The 21,844-nt window shown below is 35.6% G+C and overlaps 1 protein-coding gene across 1 annotated transcript; it reads right to left on the bottom strand.

The window, feature by feature from the left end:
• Positions 1–1,312: 1,312 nt before the first annotated feature.
• On the bottom strand, positions 1,313–20,808 carry LOC126369762 (fatty acid synthase-like). Its single transcript, XM_050014324.1, has 40 exons — positions 20,762–20,808; positions 18,645–18,801; positions 17,541–17,733; positions 16,357–16,477; positions 15,517–15,720; positions 15,200–15,316; positions 14,880–15,043; positions 14,156–14,298; positions 13,845–14,048; positions 13,487–13,676; positions 13,167–13,326; positions 12,703–12,872; positions 12,396–12,560; positions 12,132–12,280; positions 11,658–11,812; positions 11,081–11,200; positions 10,559–10,668; positions 10,097–10,287; positions 9,425–9,600; positions 8,837–9,100; positions 8,619–8,739; positions 8,256–8,546; positions 7,688–8,131; positions 7,433–7,603; positions 6,765–6,895; positions 6,471–6,618; positions 6,148–6,319; positions 5,318–5,430; positions 4,999–5,163; positions 4,720–4,848; positions 4,452–4,537; positions 4,175–4,330; positions 3,837–4,088; positions 3,562–3,715; positions 3,247–3,451; positions 2,969–3,119; positions 2,658–2,829; positions 2,415–2,579; positions 2,021–2,123; positions 1,313–1,944 (listed from the first exon to the last, which is right to left on the bottom strand). Exons 1-40 carry the CDS (start codon positions 20,773–20,775, stop codon positions 1,367–1,369), a joined length of 7,074 nt encoding a protein of 2,357 aa, XP_049870281.1. The 5' UTR covers positions 20,776–20,808; the 3' UTR covers positions 1,313–1,366.
• Positions 20,809–21,844: the final 1,036 nt, after the last annotated feature.

Here is a 21,844-nt window from a genome sequence, read left to right as displayed (position 1 = left end):
ATCCCGACGACCCGATTACTCTAGCCATAGAGGCAGCCAATCAGCTCGCGACACCAAACACTTCAGGTCCCCGATACCGACCCCGCCGGCGTGGTCGACGATTTCCCTCATTCAGCGCTTATCGCTATCGACCCACTAGGGTCGATTAATTCTTTCAAATATTTTTCCTCTCAGACGACGCCCTGAGCCGAGGTTCGCGCCCAACTGGGCACCCTCAGGCCTGTTGTCTTAAACGTTGTACCGGGTGAGAGCCTTCAGCGCTCCCCATTTGTCCGGCCAAGTAGTTAATGCCATCTGCGGCAAATCTACAATAAGTCACGTCAAAAAAAAAAAAAATCCCTATTGTATGGGTACCCCTCTTAATTTATAATTTTATGACGTTTTAATTAAGTACTTGTAGATATTTTGCTATAACAACACACATTCTGTGAAACTACAACAGCACAGCTATTACGGTTGAAAACCACAGATTATGTAATATTTACTACGTAATCAAAAGGCATAGCCATTTAGTTTGTTATAGAAACTATATAGAAATTACTAGGTATCTACTTAAAATGGATAATAAAAAAATACTTATTTTATTTTAACTACTTGTCAATAGTAAGTATATCAGGGGGACCGACAGCGTTGTCCGCGCGGCGTCGGCGCAAGAACATACGGTTGGACGTTCGCACAGGCCGCGACGGACACTGGTGTCTGTCATATTTTGCTTTTTTAGTTATTTTGTTGACGTGACTTATTGTAGATTTGCCGCAAAAGGCATTAACTACTTGGCCGGACAAATGGGGAGCACTGAGGGCTCTCACCCGGAATAACATTTTAGACAACTGAGGGTGCCCAGTTGGGCGCGAATCTCGGCTCCGGGCGTCGTTTGAGAGGATAATATTTAATTTTGACTCTAGCGAGTCGATAGCAATAAGCGCTGAATAAGGGAAATCGTCGACCACGCCGGCGGGGTTGGTATGGGGGTTCTGAAGTGTTTGTTGTCGCGTGCTCATTAGCCGCCTCTGTCGGTCGGGATTGTATATTACGTCCTTCGGGCGCCGATACTTTTCAGTACCGTCCCTAAGCAGGTTGTATTCGGAAGCCGGAACTATCAGGGGATTTGGGTGGTGCCATTGGGCAAAAGTTGTCAGACCTAGGTCAAAATACAGATATTCATTGCTAAGGAACCACGGGGCTCCCGTGGCTTTCCGCATGACACGATTTTGTCGAATATTGTGCGGGAACATAAAAAATATAATAAATATATATATATTAATATAAAAGTTGATCGGTATAAATAAGGAAGAGACAACAAAAAAATACATTTATTTACTTTATAATTACTTTATTTTTATTTTTTCAAAAACTGTTATATTTTTTAAAGAGCAATAGTTCGTATTTTTCCAATAGTTCCTGTAACACCATCTAGTTTCTTTATACATTTTTCATAATTACCAATAGTTGCGTTTATGATTTTAGCACTATCATCATGTTCAACTATACTTATATGATCAGCATCTAAGAAATGTGTAATTACTTTGTTATTTGTAAATTTATCAACGCCATAGTTTTCGTCAAATTGAATGTCACCTATATTATTTTTCGCCCGTAGAAGAATTATGGGAGATTTTAATATCAGGTTTTCCTTATCATAGTTTAAACTACATTTGATTCGGTTAAACGTAGCTTTACATACGTCAATTATAAATTTGGTAGAGTAGCTTAATTTGTCTGAACAAATAGCCAAAGAACATTTGATTTTTTCTTCATAAGATTGAATTCCCTGAAGTTTAGCCATTACTTCAGTCATATTCGTATTTGGAGCGATCTTGCTGATGTTGTATATGAGTAAACTGTTTTGCATAGTGACGTCATCAACAACACCGAAAATACTGATTATCATAGTTCTCATGAAGTCTGGTGATCCGTCTAAACAAAATACCACTCCTTTGTGACCTATAAAATAAAATAAGAATTAAGCAAAAAATAATTAATAATAAAATGTGAATTATTTATGTGAATTATACAATACCTTCACTCTCTAATTTATGGGTCAATTTTAATATTGGCAAGGTTCCAAAACTGTATCCCAGCAAGTAGAAAGGTTCTCCTGGTGACAAGCGCGACTTCACAATCTAAAATAAAGAAAAAAACTTATATATTTTTCTTTTATGAAACCTGTATCAATGAAGAGTGTAGTGGGGAAGAACCAGGAACATTATCAGCTTCTCTCGATACGATGGGTGTTCCTCTGGTGTTTGGAGTTGTAATATGAGTAGAACTTAACCAACAACAAGATGCCAACCGGAAGGATTAGTATTAATTAACATATTATATAAGATCAAAAAAAGGAGATGAAAGGGGGTTCTGCTTATGTAATTTATGGGGTATGTCCTTACATTGGTAATTGTACAACAAAAATGTACCTTGTATAACTTTTGCACCATATGATCCATATCTTCATTGACGTCTTTTAAACCAAGCTGCATTACGCATGCATTTATTTCTAACTTTTTGCACAAATTCTCCAATGCTGTTGCACAACCTTCTAGGCCGGGTAGCATGAAAATAGTTTTATCAGATTTCTGGTTCTGTAAAGAAACACAATAAATTAAAGAATATTTTACAAAACCAAAAATGATTGTTCGTTATGCAGTAAATTTACTCACTCCAATCTTACTGGCTAGTGTAGGCATATCAATAAAAGGTTTAACAGACAATTTCTCATCTCCAAAGTTCTTAATAAGTACTGCCACTAGTCCATTAGGTGTGGTTGCTGTTTGTTTAGCAGCAACTACAGCTGTATTTTCTTCGCCATCACGCTGGTCTAATTCAATCAACCTGAGATTAAACAAATAAATCAAATCTCAATCATTCATACAATAAGAAAAAATAATTTACAAAATATTTTGTCGAACTAACTTTTCAGAAGACATCAACAAATAATAATTAAGCATAATGTATATGGTAAATTCAGTACCTTGAAAACGTTATTGTCCTGATTTCTTGTGCCGAAAGGAAAACTTCAAACTCCCTTTCGAGTGTTTGTTTTATTTCCACAGCCATTATGCTGTCCATTCCAAGCTCAGAAAGTGGCACTTGATGTGACACCGTCTTCAAATCAGCAATACCTAGACATACAATTTAGGATAACTTTATAACGATTAAACAAATTATAATATTATGAGTGAATAATACCCTTAATATAGAGCAAATGATATTAAATAAGTACATTAGTGATATTATATTATATATTACCCATAATTTGAGCAACAGCATCATTAATACTTCCACTGCCAGCACCAGCAAGTCGCTTCTCAGCAACTACAATAGATGATACGATTACAGCGTCCTGTTTCAAGAACTTATCCATGGCTTGCATACATGATGAAATTCTTTGCTGTAGTGTACCACCGATTTCAAGTTGAATATTATCATTTTGCATATCCGCTACTAAACCCACCTACAATAAAAGTATATATTATTGATTTTCTCTTTACTTATTGATTGATTCAATTCTTCTTTTCATTTACTTCAATGTGTTATTATATTAATTCTAGTAATATCACGTACATCACCAATAGCTCCCCATTGTATTGCTAAAGCTGGAAAACCTTGACTTTTTCGTTCTTCACAAATTCTTTCCATCACAGAATTTGAGTAACCATAATTGGTTTGACCAGCATTACCACGACCACAAGATACTGAAGAAAACACCACAAAGTTTCTGTAAGAAGTATAATATATATCATTTAGATATAGTTTTGGTAGCGTAGACAATAAATGCTAAAAGCAGGTGAGGGACAATAAAGAAAATAGTAAGAAGTGGTTAATGTAAAAAAACTTACTTTACATCCGGACACAGTTTTCTAGAAAGCTTATCGAGATGAATTGTAGTTGAAGCTTTTGGTCCATATGAGTTCTTAAACGTGTCAGATGTTTGATTTGAGAACACCGCGTCGTTCAAAACGACCGCCAAATTGAAAATGGCTCTCACAGGTCCCATTGTAGCAGCCATTTTAAGCATTTCATTACAACCAGACTCAGTTGTAACGTCATGGGTTGAAATCTGGACGTCAGTGCCATATGATTGCCATATCCTGGTAAAAAATATAATGAAAGTTTCAACCTGTGTTGTAACCTTTAGTTCTATTTTAAAATAAACACAAATATTTGACGAACTTACCTTATCCTAAATGCTTGATAACCATTCGAAATTCCTCTTCGTGAGCACATTAGTAGTTTTCGCGCACCTCTCAGCACCAGCCAATCGGCAAGCTCAAGACCAAATCCTCCCATACCTCCAACTAGAATGTACACTTCATCGTCGACACACATATACCTGAAATACCCAGAATTTAAGATTTCTTCCAATGCTGCTACATAATTCAAAACAGACAATATAACAATAATTTGAATTTATTTTACAAATAGTTTTAACATTATTACCGCAAAAAGCTCACCTTGGAATAGCATCGATAACATTATGAGTAGGTTTAACGATGTTGCCATGTGTTCGTGGTTCTTCATCGCGAATTTTAATAATCACCTGCAAATATAAAAACAGATCAAATACGATCCACTTTTCAAATAAATACAATGATGAGAGGTTCCATAACTTTCATGGATCAATAAGTTGAATGTGGATGAAAGATGTATTATCAGTGGCTTTATTGCTTAGTAGCCAAGCAAGCAATATTCTTTATTAAATATATCTTTATGACATACTACCTTTCCAATATGTTTTCCTGCAGCCATATATCGGTATGCAGCCTCCACATTTGTCTTATCGAACGTGCAAGAGGTGAGAGGTCGCACTGCACCACTTGCGATACCACTCAAAATAAGTTCTCCTAGTTTCTGCATGATGTTGAAAAACAAAAAGGAAAATGTTATGTTGTAGTCAGGCTATCAAATTAAGAAAAAAACATAATTTTAACTACTTATATCTCTGAATAACTGAAATAATATTTTTAATTAAAGATATTTAGTTTTTAAACATCAACTAACCTTTCTCAACTTCAAACACTGCTCATCATAAATGTAATCTAACATAACACCGTGGAAGGAGATTTCCTTCTTGCTGAAACACATTTCTAGCTGCGTGTTAATGGTGATATCATATTTCCCAATCTCAAGGAATCTGCCGCGGCGACTTAGACATTTGACTGATGTCTGTAAAAAATGAGATTTGTACGTGACTTCCCTTTTTATCATGAATACCTATTCTTAGTTGCTTAGCAATAATAACTTTTGACATAATCATTGTATCATTAAAAAAAAACTATAGGTATTTTTTGTAAGAATATACTTTAATTCTTTTTGTTACCTGAAGTTTGTCGTCTGCTAAAGAGTTGAGGACCACATTGACACCCCTTCCATTTGTCTCACGTTGGATCATATGCGCAAACGAAATGTCTCGAGAATTACCGATGTGAGTATCTGTAAGATTTATTAGTTATAAATATATTTATGTATATTATATATATGTCGTGGCCAAATCTTAGAATTGATCATTTCATTCGTTGGCCACATCATGATGTAGTTTGGCCAGATCAATGGATACAAAACGTTTAACGACATGAGCAACTATAATATGCATATTATGCATGATTACTTCATGACATGGCCAAACGTTGGCAATCATTTCGTAAAATTAGTAACGTTATCCACCGGTAGTGGCGCTGGTGTCGATTATATTAAAACTTGATTGATATTATAATAGATGAATCAATGTAATTGTACAATTTTCCATATCGAATAGGTACATAATTTTGAACTTAAGAAATTAATCGACTATTCGCATTTTTGTTACACCACATAGTATGGATACTACCTACATTAACGATATGGCCAAACGTTGATTGGAATATCATTAAACGTTGACGTTTTAAAGATGGTCAACTTAAGTTGGCTATTTCATGAAATATGACCATTTCATGAAATGGTCGAACACATCATAAAATGGTTAATATGTGTCAGTGAGTACATGGGTTTGTTGCTATATATATATATATATGACTATATTGGGCTTTGACCACAGCGACAATCATGAAAAGAGTCCATTGCCATTTATTTCTTATTCAGCCTCCGCTGTTGCACAGTTAGCGACCTCAGTATTAGCCTCATCTAAATGCGTATGGAAAAGAGTCATCTTACTTTTAAGTTGTGGGAAGAGTCTCTTAACAAAGGCTCTCTTGGCAGATGTACCCACTGTTGTAAACACCTCTAGCCCGTGGTGAAGAGCTACGCTAATAGCAGCTTGACCAACACCACCAGAACCAGCGTGGATCAAGATCGATTCGCCGCCACGAATTTTGCCAATCATTATCTGTAAAACAATCCTACTTATAGCGTAATAAATAATTAGAGTATAACTAATTAAATTGATTTCGCGGTAACTTAAATATTTTATATTTAAATAATAAATCATAATACCCTTTTAAAAAACTAAAAAGTGTAGCAAAAACGTAAATACTGACTAAAGCCATGTAAACAGTGCCGTAAGCAACAGGCACAGTTGCTGCTTCTTCAAATGTCCACTCGTCGGGGATTGGCCACATGAGGCTCTCATCTGTCTGGACTATGTTGCTAATGCCTCTTTCACAGATAGCCATAACGCGACATCCACTGTAAATGTTTTACATATATTTTTTTTGTTTTTTGTTTGTACAAAAATCTGACGTTTAAGACATCTGAGTACAATTATTAAGAAAAATATTTAGTATCACTTGGTATTTGTGAGCTTTTTCTACTTTTCCAAAACGAATGCTTACTTGGTAGTTCGCCCGGAAACTTCAATGCCTTGCACACAATCTTGAGCTAGTCGACCTCGAGCTACCGCATCTAACGTCACGCGACCCATCGCTGTCATCACATCGCGAAAGTTCATCGCCGAATAGTAAACCTTATGACAAACAGAAAATCAGTTTTTCAATATTAAATAAATAATAAAAATAAAATTTCCCAGCTAGTGATCGCGCCGCGGCTTATGCTGAGTGAGGCCCTTTTATAAAGGACACCACCACCATCGTTGACCAGTCCATACACTTGATTGTTTGTGTTTCTTGTGTATGTTGTTGTTTTTTATTTTTTATTATGTGTTTGATTGTAAGTTGTGTGTTACTCCGTGTTTTTATTGTATATTTGTTGTTTGTTTTATATTTGTTGCTGTGGTGTCCCTTTATAATAAACGTTTCTTTCTGATCGGCCTATATTTCATAAAACATCATTTTTTTATGATTATGCCAACATTATCATCATGGTCTCTAATGAAAGGGCAGAAGATTCGACAATATCAACCTATTATAGTATAAAAATCTTGTTAGATCATAATTTGAGTCCAAAGGGAACTCTACACGGAAAATTTTATGATCAGCCGACGAAATAATATTTCTTATTTCCTTGAACAATGATGTAAATTTAAATCATTTTAATATCTTACATGTACAAGTTTTGTCGTAGAATTGTTTAAAACTGCATCCTTGGCAATGGATCCTTCCCACCAACGCAATGACGTGAGGTCACCGATAGTTGCGGTGTTGACATACGCATGTGTTGCCTTGACTGTATCCAGGTCCTTCAGTAAGAGATGACGGTACGTGCCCCATTGACCCTGAATATACATTTAACATTATAACAACTATCAATATCATTATAATAAAGAGTCATTAAATATAGTATATAATTAATAACTTACATCTTTAAATACATTAATAGATAATTCTTTATCCAGCTGTTCTTTATAAATTTTAAGATTTGGATTGAATTTTGGTGCTTCAGGATCAGCTATAAGAACACCATAAATTAGTTCACCGCCAGGTTCTTTTCTTAAGCAGTTCACTAATCCAAGTAGACCATTATATTTTTCGTTTTGATTGTAAAGCACAATTTTATGTCCATCGTTAATTCCTTCCTTTACTTTATCGATCCAAGAATATGTATGGTCGTTTGTCAATATTTCGATATATTTTGCCGATTTAGGATTATGTTTCTTTCGCAGCATAATTAGATATTCTGAACCAGTAAAATGTTCGGTTACAAAGTCATACATATGAGATAATCTTGTAATATCAGGACGAATGGTTTCACGGCTCAGAACAAAACAATCATTTTTCAACGTTGATGTACCTTCTTCGAGCACCTGTTGATTTTAAAAGTGTACATGATTTTACACGTCAGTACCAGAAAACTACATGATTTTATAATATAACAAGCATAATACTATTTATTAAAAGAAAAAGATGTAAAATAGGGAACTAACTTACCATAGATCGTTTTAAAAGATTTGCTGCAATAAACAACACTGTGTTGGTTTCTCCTGCAATTTTCTTATTAGAAACTGTAACATTTGGCGGTAGTGTCAAAGCTTCCTCACTTAAAACAAGAAGTTCAGCTTGTATAAGAGGAAGATCACTCAATATGTCACTAACCATTTCTATCACTGGTTCAAGACTATTAATTTTATATTCCTCGTCCACAAGTTCTATAGTCTTGAATTTGTATGTGTTTACATTTTCCAAAATCAACTGCAGTTTAGCGCGTAGACTATCTGCAAACTATTTAAATACATAATAATGAATTGTAATATAAAACCATTTTTATAATACTATATGTTCGTAATTGCTTACCATAATTACTTCTTTGCTACAGTTAGGTACAAATTCGTTCTTTTCGTATACAGGAATTCCAAGAGCAGGTTTTTTGGAAATAGCAGTGACGTGTACGCCCCGAATTTCTGCACCCCCAGCTCTGTAACATAATTATGTGTGGACTGTGTATTATATCCTTAATTTGATGCAGTGATGTAAGGCTTATTACATTATTTTTACATATTATGACTAGATACCTTGTAATGTTCAAATCGTTGTAAGCACGGAATTCCAGAGACTTCTGAACTTCACTAAGTTCAAGTTTATTAGTTATCTCGTTATGTACCTCGACATCTATGGATATTTTCTCTATTCTGGTTGGCACATACAGTGAACGGGAATCGTGGGCAACAATTTTCACTTGTAACATTGTATCCAGGAATGATACCCAGTTATTGTCCCATAAGAGTCGACCATACTGGCCATCTACCTCACATTCTATTACACCACGGAACAAACCACTGAAATGTAATTAACAAAGTTAAATGTAAATTGTTACTGGCAATAAATATATTTTATTCTTATTCTTATTCTTAAGTTTAGTGCCTTAAGAAAACCACATAAACCAATTTAACATTAAATTGTTTATTTTCTCTACATTAATGTTTTGCAATTATAGGTAGTATATATGCCTTAAATACGTAATAAATATAAAATTATGATCGAATTGCTGGTTGTTGTTACCTACGTATAATTCTTGTAGCGATTCATGAATTTACCCCATACAGCATTATTCGGAAAATGTGCATCTACGGATATGCATTGCATCTACTAAAGGTACCTACCTGTACTGATATCCTCTGAGACTCAGTTCCTTGTAGAAATCTTTGTTATTCATGCGTTTGGATACAGAAACGGCAGTGTCTTCCTTAGATTCTGGTGGGAGTGCTCTAAACTCTTGTCCCACGCGATTTTTTTCGTATATTCGGCCTGTTACTACAGGCGTTCCGTTTTCGGTAATCTAGAAAAAAATATTAATTTGTTGGTAAAAAGAATTACAATAAAAAAATAGAAGCAAGATCTTCTTCTATCCTTTGAGCTGTGAGATGGATTTACCAACCTTATAAACCTCAAGTCAAGGTTACTATTGAGCCGCCAAGGGTCCCTGTACATGGCTCATTAAACGACTACTTTCTTCGATTATTAAGTAGTAACCGGAACCAACAGCTAATCTTGTCTTCCGGAGCACGGATCGTCTTACTTTCGAACAATCAGGTGATCAGCCTGTAATCTCGTAACCAACTAGAGATCACAATCTGATATTTGTGATATGGTCCCACCGGGATTCGAACACGGGATCTCAAGATCGTGAAACAAGCGCTCAACCACTATACCACAGAGGTCATTAGAGGAGTTAGTCAATTGCGTTCTTTAATCAATACATATGTTAAAGATTTTGAATAATCTTGTGAAAAAAAAATATTTAAAGATGTAATTAGGTTTGCAATAAAACTTACCTCAAACTTTCCACTTCCTTTGTGTATCACAACTGTGAATTCGACAGTACCGTCTTTAGGCATATTAGTGGCTCTCTGGAAGTAGACATCTTCGAAGACGACCGATACCTCTGCGTAGATGCGCTGGCTCATCTGTGCCAGTACATCCCATACGAGGATAAGGTAACCAGTAGCAGGATATATGACACGACCTTTATATTCAAATACATCAAATATGAATACAAATATTTGATCGACTCAGTAAACTTAAAAAGACCAGTTCGATAAGCTTACGACTTTATTCTCAATCGGAGAAGTAAGAGGTAGGTTCCTACTAACCTACATCCGTCGCATGATGAACTAAATACTTAAAATATTTCGCTTCGCTAAGTATGCTAGAACTGTAGGAATTCATAACTTTAGCAATGTTTAAATTAACTAATTATTATGAAAACAGTATAGGTTTTGTTATGTTATAATTACCATCAATAGTGTGTCCAGACAAATATTCAGTGTGGTCGTCTTGTAAAGACACCTTCACAGTTTTCTCGGAGGTTTTAATACTGCTGTTACAACCATACAATACCACGTTCCTGTGTGAAAAAATAAATAAATATTATGGTGTATGCTATTGTAAAAGCTAGTTCTACGGCATTCTTAGTTTTTTTTCTGGTAGAATCTAAAATTTACTAAGCGATGACGGTAAAAGCCAGAATCGTTCTTCGATAATCGCTAATTTTGAACTTTCACTGGCTGGAACCTGGTTAATATGAGGTTGAAGATGTTTAGAGACACATGCTGTACGCGGTAGTGCGATCATAATGCAAATTTAAAAAAGATGTGCTAGTAATGTAAGGACGAACAGTCACAACAACACGCCTGTATTCCTGAAGGGGTAGGCGGAATTGTACAGAATATACAGGGAGGGTGTCAGTGACACCGTAACGAAAACTTGTAGAATTTGTTTTTATGTAAGTTAGGCAACATGGCCCATACAATACGCACCAACGTTCACTATGTTCCCATTCCACCAGGTGTGCTAACATCGGCGTGCCTTGAGCGACGGGGAATTGTACGCGAGGATAGATTTGCGCTAATTGAAGATTAAGACCAGCTTGGAACAATCTGGAATGCAAATATGTGAGAAAATATATCCTTTAAAAACGCAGAATTAACAAAACCCCGTAGTTGCTTCTAATGGAAAGCCTATAAACATGTTGTCGTAAGACTTCCGCCAATGCTCAATGCTTTACAAATACGAGCTTCCTTTTCTGCTTGACGACACGCATTATCTTTGGTACACTATCTACAGTATTATAGTAAGTTATCAAATATGTTGCAGAGAATGATAGGTGATTATAACATAGGGTGGTAGGTGTGCCAAAGAGAAGTTTCGTATAAAAGGGCGTATTACATTTTTATAATCACATACACACAGCTCTTTCACTCCCATACAGGCCACACAAAGTCACAGACACTCTCTTATTATATAATCATCACTTTAAGTTATGTGATTGCATTAATATTCAAAACAAGGATTAATTAAAAACATTAATTTTCACAAACCATGAAAATATCTTACCTTCCTAAAGTAGAAAGGAGAGATATTAAATTCGTTTCGCTATCAACTAAGGTAATATTATTATCCTTTGAAAGCAAAGGGTTTGAAAGTCCGAAGTTTATGACCACTGCATTTGATTGGATGCGACCCGACGATTCCTCAAATACGTTAGGACCCTGTAGAAAGTAAGATAAATTATAATACAGGCATATTCTTAAAATAAAACAGCAAGTATTTGAATTGAACGACTATACAAGTAATCATGTTCCAAGTTCACTGCAGCCGAGATTATAACATGAACGTATTTTCCAATTTTCTCTCGCGTGGGTTGTCAGATCAATGACTGACCTTATCTCTATCTAACCTAACCTTACTCTTCGAAGCACAAATGTGGCTGCAAATTATCTTCAGTTTGCTGTCCACGACATTTGAAATCACGGATGTTAGTTCTAAATGTATATGTGTATTAATTATGTAATTATGAAATTCTTTTACTGTTAAGCAATTGACGTGATATTCAGCAGACGACAACTTAGCAATTAATTTCTGAGACTGAGATTGGGGTATGGATGTCGACAGCCAGCGCTCGGATCGAGTTTTCGGTGAAGAAATTATTTCTCTCAAGTACTGCATCAATATGGGAGCTGCAAATAATAATTATTTAATAACTATTTTAATTATATGAAAATATGAAGAAAACGTACAAAGTTATGATTTATATTTTTACTATAACAATATTTACAACACATGCTATCTTACCAATTTCCTTGGCATTGCGTGAAATGCTAGTCACGGTTTCTTCTATAGAACTTTCATTGCATACATATTTCGATGCCATTGCTACACTGTATGCTGCCAACATAGCCTGCTCAACAGTTAAACATCCATCAGCGTACGCGCAGCCTAATTGACAAATTTCACGTCCTGGAAAAAATATCAAATATTTTTTGTTGTTTGTAGGACATTCAGTTTTTTCACTACAACATAGTTCTGACCTACGTCTTATTTTGAAAGTGTTGGAATGATGTTCCTTCTGTTTAATACTTGAATATAAATGTATACTCACCGATAATGTAATCTGGTCTAACTCCAACAGTTTCCAAAACATCTGTTAGACCAATATGAACCGCCAGAGTTCCAACCATATAATATTGACCACTGGCATATTTTCCAGAACTAACATCATTAATTAATTTGATTAAGTTGAAACCTTTGGGTTCTAACGCTTTATGACACCTAGAAATATAAAATTAAAACATTTGTAGTTATGTGAGTATTATTCTGCATAACGTGCGTGACATAATGAATGAGCAAACTATTGACTAAAAAGTTGCAAGCATACTCATACTACGGGGATTGATTTGAATATACAAAGTATCATACAAAACTTTTTACGAGATTGAATTTAAAGGGGTATCATCAAAATAGAATAATAAGTTTCTATTATTTGTTGATTTGTATAATATAAAACGTACAAATAATAATTGTATAACATCGAAATGTGAGAGTGAATTAGAAAAAAATACTTACTTTTGAATAGAAGATGCAAACGCAGATATAGCCATAAGTTCATGAGCTACTTCAGCCCAGTTTGATCCTAGGTCAGAGTAAGCAATCCACACCGGATGCTTTGAGCTAGACACATGCTGTATATCACGAGCCAGCCTTACACTCCTGTCTGGTTTGGAACCTGTTTTAAAGACATTTATTTTTATATAGATTTGATTTATCTTATAGTATTAGGAAATTGGAACTGTTTTTTTTTTTTACTGAACATGGGGCAAGACCGTCGAAAGCAGAGAGGATGACTTCCTCCAAAGTTGAACAAATGATACTTATGGAATGCTTACCTAATACGATATATCCTTTAAAATCATGGCCGTTTATATCGCGCTCATGGATAGCATGCCACAACCGAACTTGATCGACATCTATGGGTCTGGATTCTAAGTCCTCAAATATCTTTTCCACTGCGGATTTTGTGCGACCAGATATACATACAAGCCTGGGTAGATCATCTCTTGGTTGTCCATTGTTAACCTTCAGTTGAAATAAAATATTATCATAGTCATTAAGAACTTGTTACAATCGCTATAGTAATACAAATATAATACTTATAATAATACCTGTTTTGTTCTTGGACTAGTGAAATACAACTTCAACTTTTTTATTATTATTATTATTAAATACTCGATTATCAATATTCACCTTATTTTTAGCGACATTTTCTAAAAGCACGTGTCCATTGGCTCCTCCAAAGCCAAAACTGCTGATTCCTGACATGCCTCGGTTCCAAGGAGTCTTTTCAGTAACTACTCGGACTCGGCCTTCAGTCAAAGCAGGGATACCCTCTCGAGCTTCTTTGAAATGAATGTTTGGTGGAATATACCCGGAAGAATAAGCTATGCAAAGCTGAAATAAAATTTAAAAATAACGTAACACATTGAAAATAATACTGAATAAAAATTATTATCATTTGCAACACAAACTCAATACCAAATGTAAAATGTTTTAAATACCTTTGCAAGGGAGCAGAGTCCTGAACTGGCCTCAGTATGACCCAAATTAGACTTAATTGATCCAATGTAGAGGGGACTTGATCTTTCCATACAGAATACGTCATCAATGGCATTAAGCTCTTCTGGGTCCCCAACTTTGGTACCTGGTGGAAATCAAACATGCGTTTATATGTAATTATAATCATACATAAAATCACATTAAAATACCTACATAATGATTGTATTGTATTCGGGCAATAATAATGATTTACGCCACAAATAATTTCTATGATGATTTCTTCTATGCTGTTCTGGGAGCAAATAAAAAACATAGAAAACGTTCAGCTGCTTGTCTTCCCGGGCATGTCGTAAAAACCGACAGAGGGATTGTGTCCTCTAACATGATGGACTAATGTTATGGGCGATAGGCTGATCCCTTATCACCATAAGGTTCATCATATCCAGCTTACGACATCGTATCAACAGTGGCTGCAAGTTGTCTTTGATTACTTGTGGCTCTGCCCACCCCATTAGGGATTACGGGCGTGAGTTTATGTATGTATGTATGTACGCCACAAAGACGTTGTTAAATTGAAAGTAGTGATTTTACGTAATATTTGAACAACAAACATATTTGAAGTTGTTGTTACTTTTTTTAAATACTGAATGTTATAAGGAAGCTATAAAATATAAAAGTGTAAGTAAATCTATAGATTTTATCGGCACCATTTTAATTAAGTTGTACCTGTGCCATGAGCTTCCACGTACTCCAGACTTGAAGGCGGGATTTGACACTCGTCGTAAAATTCTGTGAGCAACATTTTCTGCACCTGACCTGCTGGATATGTGATGCCCTGCATTTTATATCCATCACAGTTTGTTTTCGCATGAACTAAGTGAGCGTATACCCTGGAACCGTACAAGAATTTGATAAGATGCATGAACATATTGAACTAAACAGTTTAAAACTACCATTGCAAATGTGAATGTGGAAGGACGTATAGTTGAAGCAAGACAAGTAACTATACATCTAAAATGAGGCAATGTATCAAGTAGTAAGTATACCTTCTGGAATCCTTGGCTTTTTGAAGAAAACAAGTCACGATAGCTTCAGATCGAGCATACCCGTTCGCTCTGTTGTCGAAGCTCCTACAGGCGCCATTTGGTGATAATACCCCCAATCTAAAAATAGCCGCATTATTGTGAAATAATATTTTTATTTTAGTTTCAGAATGAGAATAATTTCCTTCTGCGTATAAGCGAGTAACTTGAACGACACAACAAGACAACAACGGTTCTGGCAGAAGACCCATTTGTACTAGGCAAGTCTGGTACAGATAGAACTCTCTAATAACACAGATTTGATAAAACATTTTTGTTACCTGGCAAACTGCAGCGATGTACATGGATGTAACACAAGGTTCGCGCCACCAACGATTGCCGCATCGCAGTCTCCATTACGTATTGAAGCCACTGCGTTTTCTAATGCAAAGATAGAGCTAGAGCAAGCAGTATCCACCGAGTAACATGGTCCTTTGATCCCCAGCCAATTTGATATACGAGCGGCCATCATAGAACGGGCGCACCTATACAAATACATGCTTTTAAAAATAAACCGCCACTTGTAACTTTTGTGTACGGCTTTCTTAAATGAGTATTAAAATGCTCTATTTCAAGGAAAAACTTAGATCAAGGACAATTCAGAAAACATTTTTAGCGACCTTCCCCTCTGGTGGTGCGATACAATTCGTATGTAGGGTAGGTTGATCATGACCTAGATTATACTTTATATGAAACGGCAAATCTATGTAACAAGTGTGAAATATTGAGTCATGACGTCATCATAAATAGTTAAACTTCGAATCTTTGTTACATAAAAACGCAGAAAGCTCACGACTATATTCCTAATTGGGCTAATCAGATGTACAACCACCTTTTTTTGACATGACTTATTGTAGCAATGCCGACCAAGTTGAAGTGCTTGGTCGAGCCGAGCCAACTGAGTCATTCATACATAATATTGTGCTCATCTGTTTATTATGGTCTAATATTGGTATCCCTACCCTAATATCACAGATCCATGATATATTGAAATGCGTCGTAGGAAGGTTGCTTCATAAGTTAGTCACAACAAATTAAGTATTTGCTGTTTATGACATATAATGCAATAATTGTATAACTTTTGTGACACGAATAAACAAATTCGACTGTATTGTACTAACCCAGTAATTCCATGTTCGTTGCTCTCCATTTTTTCATAAAACCAAGTTTTTTCGGACTCTGACAAACAAACTCCAAGGAAGACACCAGTCCTAGTGTTCCGTAGCTCACTAGGGTTGACACCTGTAAAGTAAATATTATACATTATATCTCTCTCTTTATACTTATGAATTTACTTTTATGACGTCCTTCCAGACACTTCCGGATTTTAAAAGGACAAGGGTCTACGACTACGTCAGTGTTGTGACTTTACGATACTTATGTAGATTATAGTACGTTCTAAAATAAAAATTGCCAACGCAGCCAAAAAAGCCGCCAAATAATGGCACTGGGCTTCACACGTAGTAGCTTAAAAAGCCATGGTGTGGGTTCCGTCAAATGGTGTAAAACATTGGAGGATCACTAAAAAGAAGGCGCGATGACCTGGATCGCGTTCTGGAACAGTAGCACGACATGCTGAGAACAGGGAGGAATGGAAGAAAAGAAGAGAGGTCTTTGCCCTGCAATAAACATAGGCGGCAGAAGAATAAGGTCCTACACATTAAGCGTGTAGATAAGTCCATGGTCTGATCGTCGTGGAGATCCTTGGAGGAGGCCTATGCTCAGCAGTGGGCGTCGTACGGCTGATGGTCCTACACGAACCGCGGATTGCCTTTGGGTGCACAACCATAGTTCAGACAAGGATAATCATCGGCACATTTAGATAAAATTGTCTTAAGGTGCCTCTACGTGTTGGCTTTGACCCCAAGTACGCCTTCCAAAAGTCCGGGTGTCCATTGTTCCGAGATATGTAAACGATAATAATTTATCTAAAATAAATAGTAATAAGTAGTTTTTTTTATAGGATCACTGCGGTGAGTGTGCGCAGGAACTTCACGAGTTAATTCCACTCACTCCATTTCATCTACGGACTACTAGACGTCGGCAGGCATTTTACCTTTATGTTGTGGATATTCCACTAAACCGCACTAAACTTTTTGGCTCTTCCTTTATGATGCGAACAGCAAAGGACTGGAACTGTCTGCCCTCGTCTGTTTTTCCAACTCGTTATCATCTGAGAGCCTTCAAGGCTAGGTAAGCGTGCTCCACCCTAGACCACATCGTCACTTACAAACAGGAGATTGTGGTCGCGATGCTATATTAATTTAAAAAAAAAAATGTTTTTGAGGGTTTTATGAGTACATACCGGCATCGATAATGCACTCATAAGTTTTCTCAAGGAAGATTCTGGCACTGGGATCCATAGAGTGAGCTTGTTTGTAATTAATTCCAAAGAACGACGCATCAAACTTGTCGATGTTGTTAATTTTTCCAGTTCGCTGAGGAATCTCTGGGTGAGATTTCTTCCAACGCCGATCATCGTCGCTTACTAAGTCCACCTATAAATACACACACACATGAACGTGTACCGAAGATAGATAAATATCTACAAGCAATATGTGACGTCATGAGTTCCTAATTAAAGCACATAATAACGGGTTCTTACCGCGTTTAAATGGGGATATGATTCTCTATATTAATAATCTATATTAACCCGTTATTATGTGCTTTAATTGTGATAATAACCGCGTAAACTTAAAACAATGTCATGAGTTCCTATTGCCATTTCTGTAATTGTTACATTTTTCAACGAATTTCGGTTCTGTTTTCACATCTGACTTTACATTTTTGTTTATTTTAGAATCATAGTGAAAGGGGCGGAAGGCAAGAGGTAAACCACTGCCCTATTTTCAATAAAAAATGCATGGACAATGCGACAGCGACAAGAGCGTGGCTCTTAAATTATTGATGATGAATGAAATAAGTGTTAGTTTCAATACTATATCTCCATTAGTATGTGGTGGGTTATGAGGAGGATTAACAACGTCAGTAAGTGTCAGGGGTTATAATTGAACCGCCAAGTCGCCCTGCCATCGGTCATGTAACGACTACGTACTTAATCAGTAAGTAGTAACCGGGACCAACACAGTACGGAACATGTTACTTTCGGTCAATTAATTGATCAGCCTGTAATATCCTAACCAAACTAGGGCTCACAAAATTAAATGTCCCCTCCAGGATTCGAATCCGGGACCTCCAGATCTTGAGTCTAACGCTCAACGACTGGATTACCGAGGCCTTTACCTTATGGAATAATACTCAAAACCTACGTACAAGAAATGATACAGAATGCAATTTCACCATAACGTGACGGATCACTTTAACAAGTACTTTAAACAATCACTATTCTTGCTTTTGTTTTTTGTTACCACGTTCAAATGCCAGAAGCTATATTTAATATTTTACTAACCTTATTGAACAGGTTTTCTTCTAGGTGTTTTACCGAATTTGAATCGGGGAAATACCCCGAAATGCCGGTGATGTAGATGTCTTCACCTGGCTTTACGGAACAGTTATTTCGGAATATTGGCGAAGAGCCGTTTGATTGACTTGCTGTTGGGGCCATCCTGATGGAAAAATTATGGTTTAATTTTTTTCTCACACTTATTTCTTTCGGAGATCAATGATTCTAAAACTCTTCACCCAAGTTTAGATGAGTATCAACAAAAAAAATTGTAGCTTAGAATGCAGCATATCTCGCAAATATTATACATTATATTTATGTAATAATTAAAATATACATAACATGAACAGCCTATATTATTCCCACACACAGGCCTCCCTTCAATCTACTGGAAAGGGTATGGAGCATATTCCACCACACTGCTCCACTGCGGGTTGGTGGAGGTGTTTTTACTACTAATAGCCGGGACCAATATTTTAAGCCGTTGGAAGCCAAACCACGGAATCATCTTACTTTTACGGACAATCAGGTGATTGAAGCCTGCGAAGTCCTTACCAAACAAAGCACAGTCTCACAAAGTTATTGCGATAAAGTCCCCACCCAGACCACAGAGATTGTTAAAAATATATTAATAAATATAATAGTACAACACAAAAATAATTATATGGTATGCTATGTTTATAGAGAGGGACTCTGATCTACCTTTTTTACCCTTTGATTAAATATATTAGTATATATAAAAATATATAATTCTAACTAATATTATATTAAGTACGTGACAATAAGTTTCTTCGTTACTTTTCACTCCCTAACTACTCAACAGATCATTATGAAATAATACAACAATGCGAATATTACTTTGGGCTAAAAATATTTCCGATGTAAAATATTGCAGTCGTACTTTCTATACTTAAGTAAATTAGGAATAAGAATAAAGAAATATCGCCAGTAACAATTAAGTTGTAGTTAATTATATTCTAATTGTTATACAGGCATAAATAGAATTTTCATAAATACATAAGTTAACTGTGAAAATGTATTAACTGTAAGTGTTTAAAATATTAACCTTCGACATGTGAGCGTTTTTAATGGGATTAATTATTATTAATTTATGCCAGATACATTGTCACATACTTACTTATTTTCACTAAGTAGCGCAATAAATTCCATTTATCCGATACATATCAATAAAATAATACTTATAAAAGCTGTTTTATATAGTCTTTACAGTGATTATATTTTTTTTTCAATAAAAAATAAAAGTATTTATTTTAAAAACACAAATTTAGATGCTACAATTTACTTTTAGAACTACGTTCAAAAATCCAATTAAAATTACAGGAGAATTACGGCCTGTCACCTCTATTTCTTCCGTTACTGTAACTATGCAATGTTTTTTGAAAATGAAACCAGTTTAAAAGGGTAATCAAATATATATAACATGTTTATCAGTTTTTTTGACGTGTATATATTAAACTTACGTCAACTAATGTTTTTATGTGAATAAATGTAAGTACATTACAATATTAATATATTGTAATGCTAGTTAGTATAACAAGTGCCGAATTTTATAAGTTGTATACGTAGTTTAGACCAAATAAATGAATATCAAGTAGATTATGTGCCTAGGTATACCTACGCTCATGATCTGTTTAAATCAAACCAACAGTATTTCTTCATTACATTTAAAATTACTCTTGTGTATGTCAATATTCTTATTTTTTATTTTATTTTACTTTTATTTTCTTCGGAAAACCAACGGCATAAGAAATAATAGATTATGTTATAACTATACAATAAGCCAATTATAGGTTTTCGCAAATAACAACATAATAACTATATAAGAAGAGAACAGCAAACTCGCCAAAAAAATTCACGCCCCACCATTTGGAACCCGCTTAGACTACTCAGAAAAACCACAACTCAGCTGGTGCCTAATATCTTTAGGTCTAATATTAAACAGATCCAATTCTTGATTCCAATTTCTTTAATTTTATCTCTCTTTTCTTTCTGGTTCATTCCCATATTATACTTTATGGTCGGCTCTCCTAATTATACGTCATTAATTTTGCCGGTCCTGAGCCGTGTCTATCTGTATTTAAAAAAAAAAAACTAATACCAACCTGCAGTGGAACATCCTGGTGGAGCATGTTCCTCCTACGGTTGTTTGAAAGGAAACCAGCAGTTTGACGTGTATGTTGTTTTTAGTGTTCACGAATAACTAAGAATATTGTTATTCATATGAACACTAAAAACAACATACTCGTCAATCTGTTCCGTCATACCTGTTAGTTTGTTAACACACATTGGAATACAAAAAATATCATAAATTTTCATTCCGAATCATGGTCTGAATCATCCCCCTCAGTATTTGTTACGATGTCACTAACAACCATACGTACTTGTATGGCTACCAGTACTTACTTGGATGGGTGTAAGTGACATCGTAACTAATACTCAAAGGGATGATTTAGCTCATTATTCTGAGTTAATATCAAGTCGAAATTTCCATCGCAAAAGTATAGAATTGCTAATAATTTAGAAACAACAAAAAAAAAATCATGAATTTTGCGACGTAAAACCACTTGATATTAACTCAGAATCATGGTCTGAATCATCCCCCTCAGTATTTGTTACGATGTCACTAAAACCTTGTATATGTGGTGCTAAGTAACAATATGTCTAGACAAGAGAAGGTAAAACACGTTAGGGTACATTTTTATTCCATCTTAATATTAAAAAAACATACTTAATTTAAAATAATTGAATCGGTTCCAAAATATGTCATAGGTCATAGGGTAACATATCACTTACATAGTATGAAAGGGTCTAATTTGCAAAATTTTAAATGCCGTTCCAGTTTAGGGTTCCGTATTTTAAATGGGCGCTCGAAAACGGTAACATACGATCCTGAACACCCGATTACTCTAGCCTTGGAGGCGGCCAACCAGCTTGCGACAACAAGCACTTCTGAACCCCGATACCAACCCCGCCGGCGTGGTTGACCATTTCCGTCATTTAGCGCTTAGCACTATCGAATCAAAAACGCGTTCTAGAGTAGATTAATTCTTTTAAAATTAATTCTTCAAATATAATTCTCTCAGACGACGCTCTGAGCCCAGGTTCGCGCCCAACTGGGCGCCCTCAGGCCTGTTGTCTTAAATTTTATACCGGATGAGAACCTTTAGCACTCCCCATTCGTTCGA

Source organism: Pectinophora gossypiella, chromosome 9 (assembly GCF_024362695.1).
Source record: "Pectinophora gossypiella chromosome 9, ilPecGoss1.1, whole genome shotgun sequence".
Taxonomy (NCBI): domain Eukaryota; kingdom Metazoa; phylum Arthropoda; class Insecta; order Lepidoptera; family Gelechiidae; genus Pectinophora; species Pectinophora gossypiella.
The sequence above is the reverse complement of the archived record's forward strand: the minus strand, read 5'-3'. Positions and strand labels throughout refer to the sequence as shown.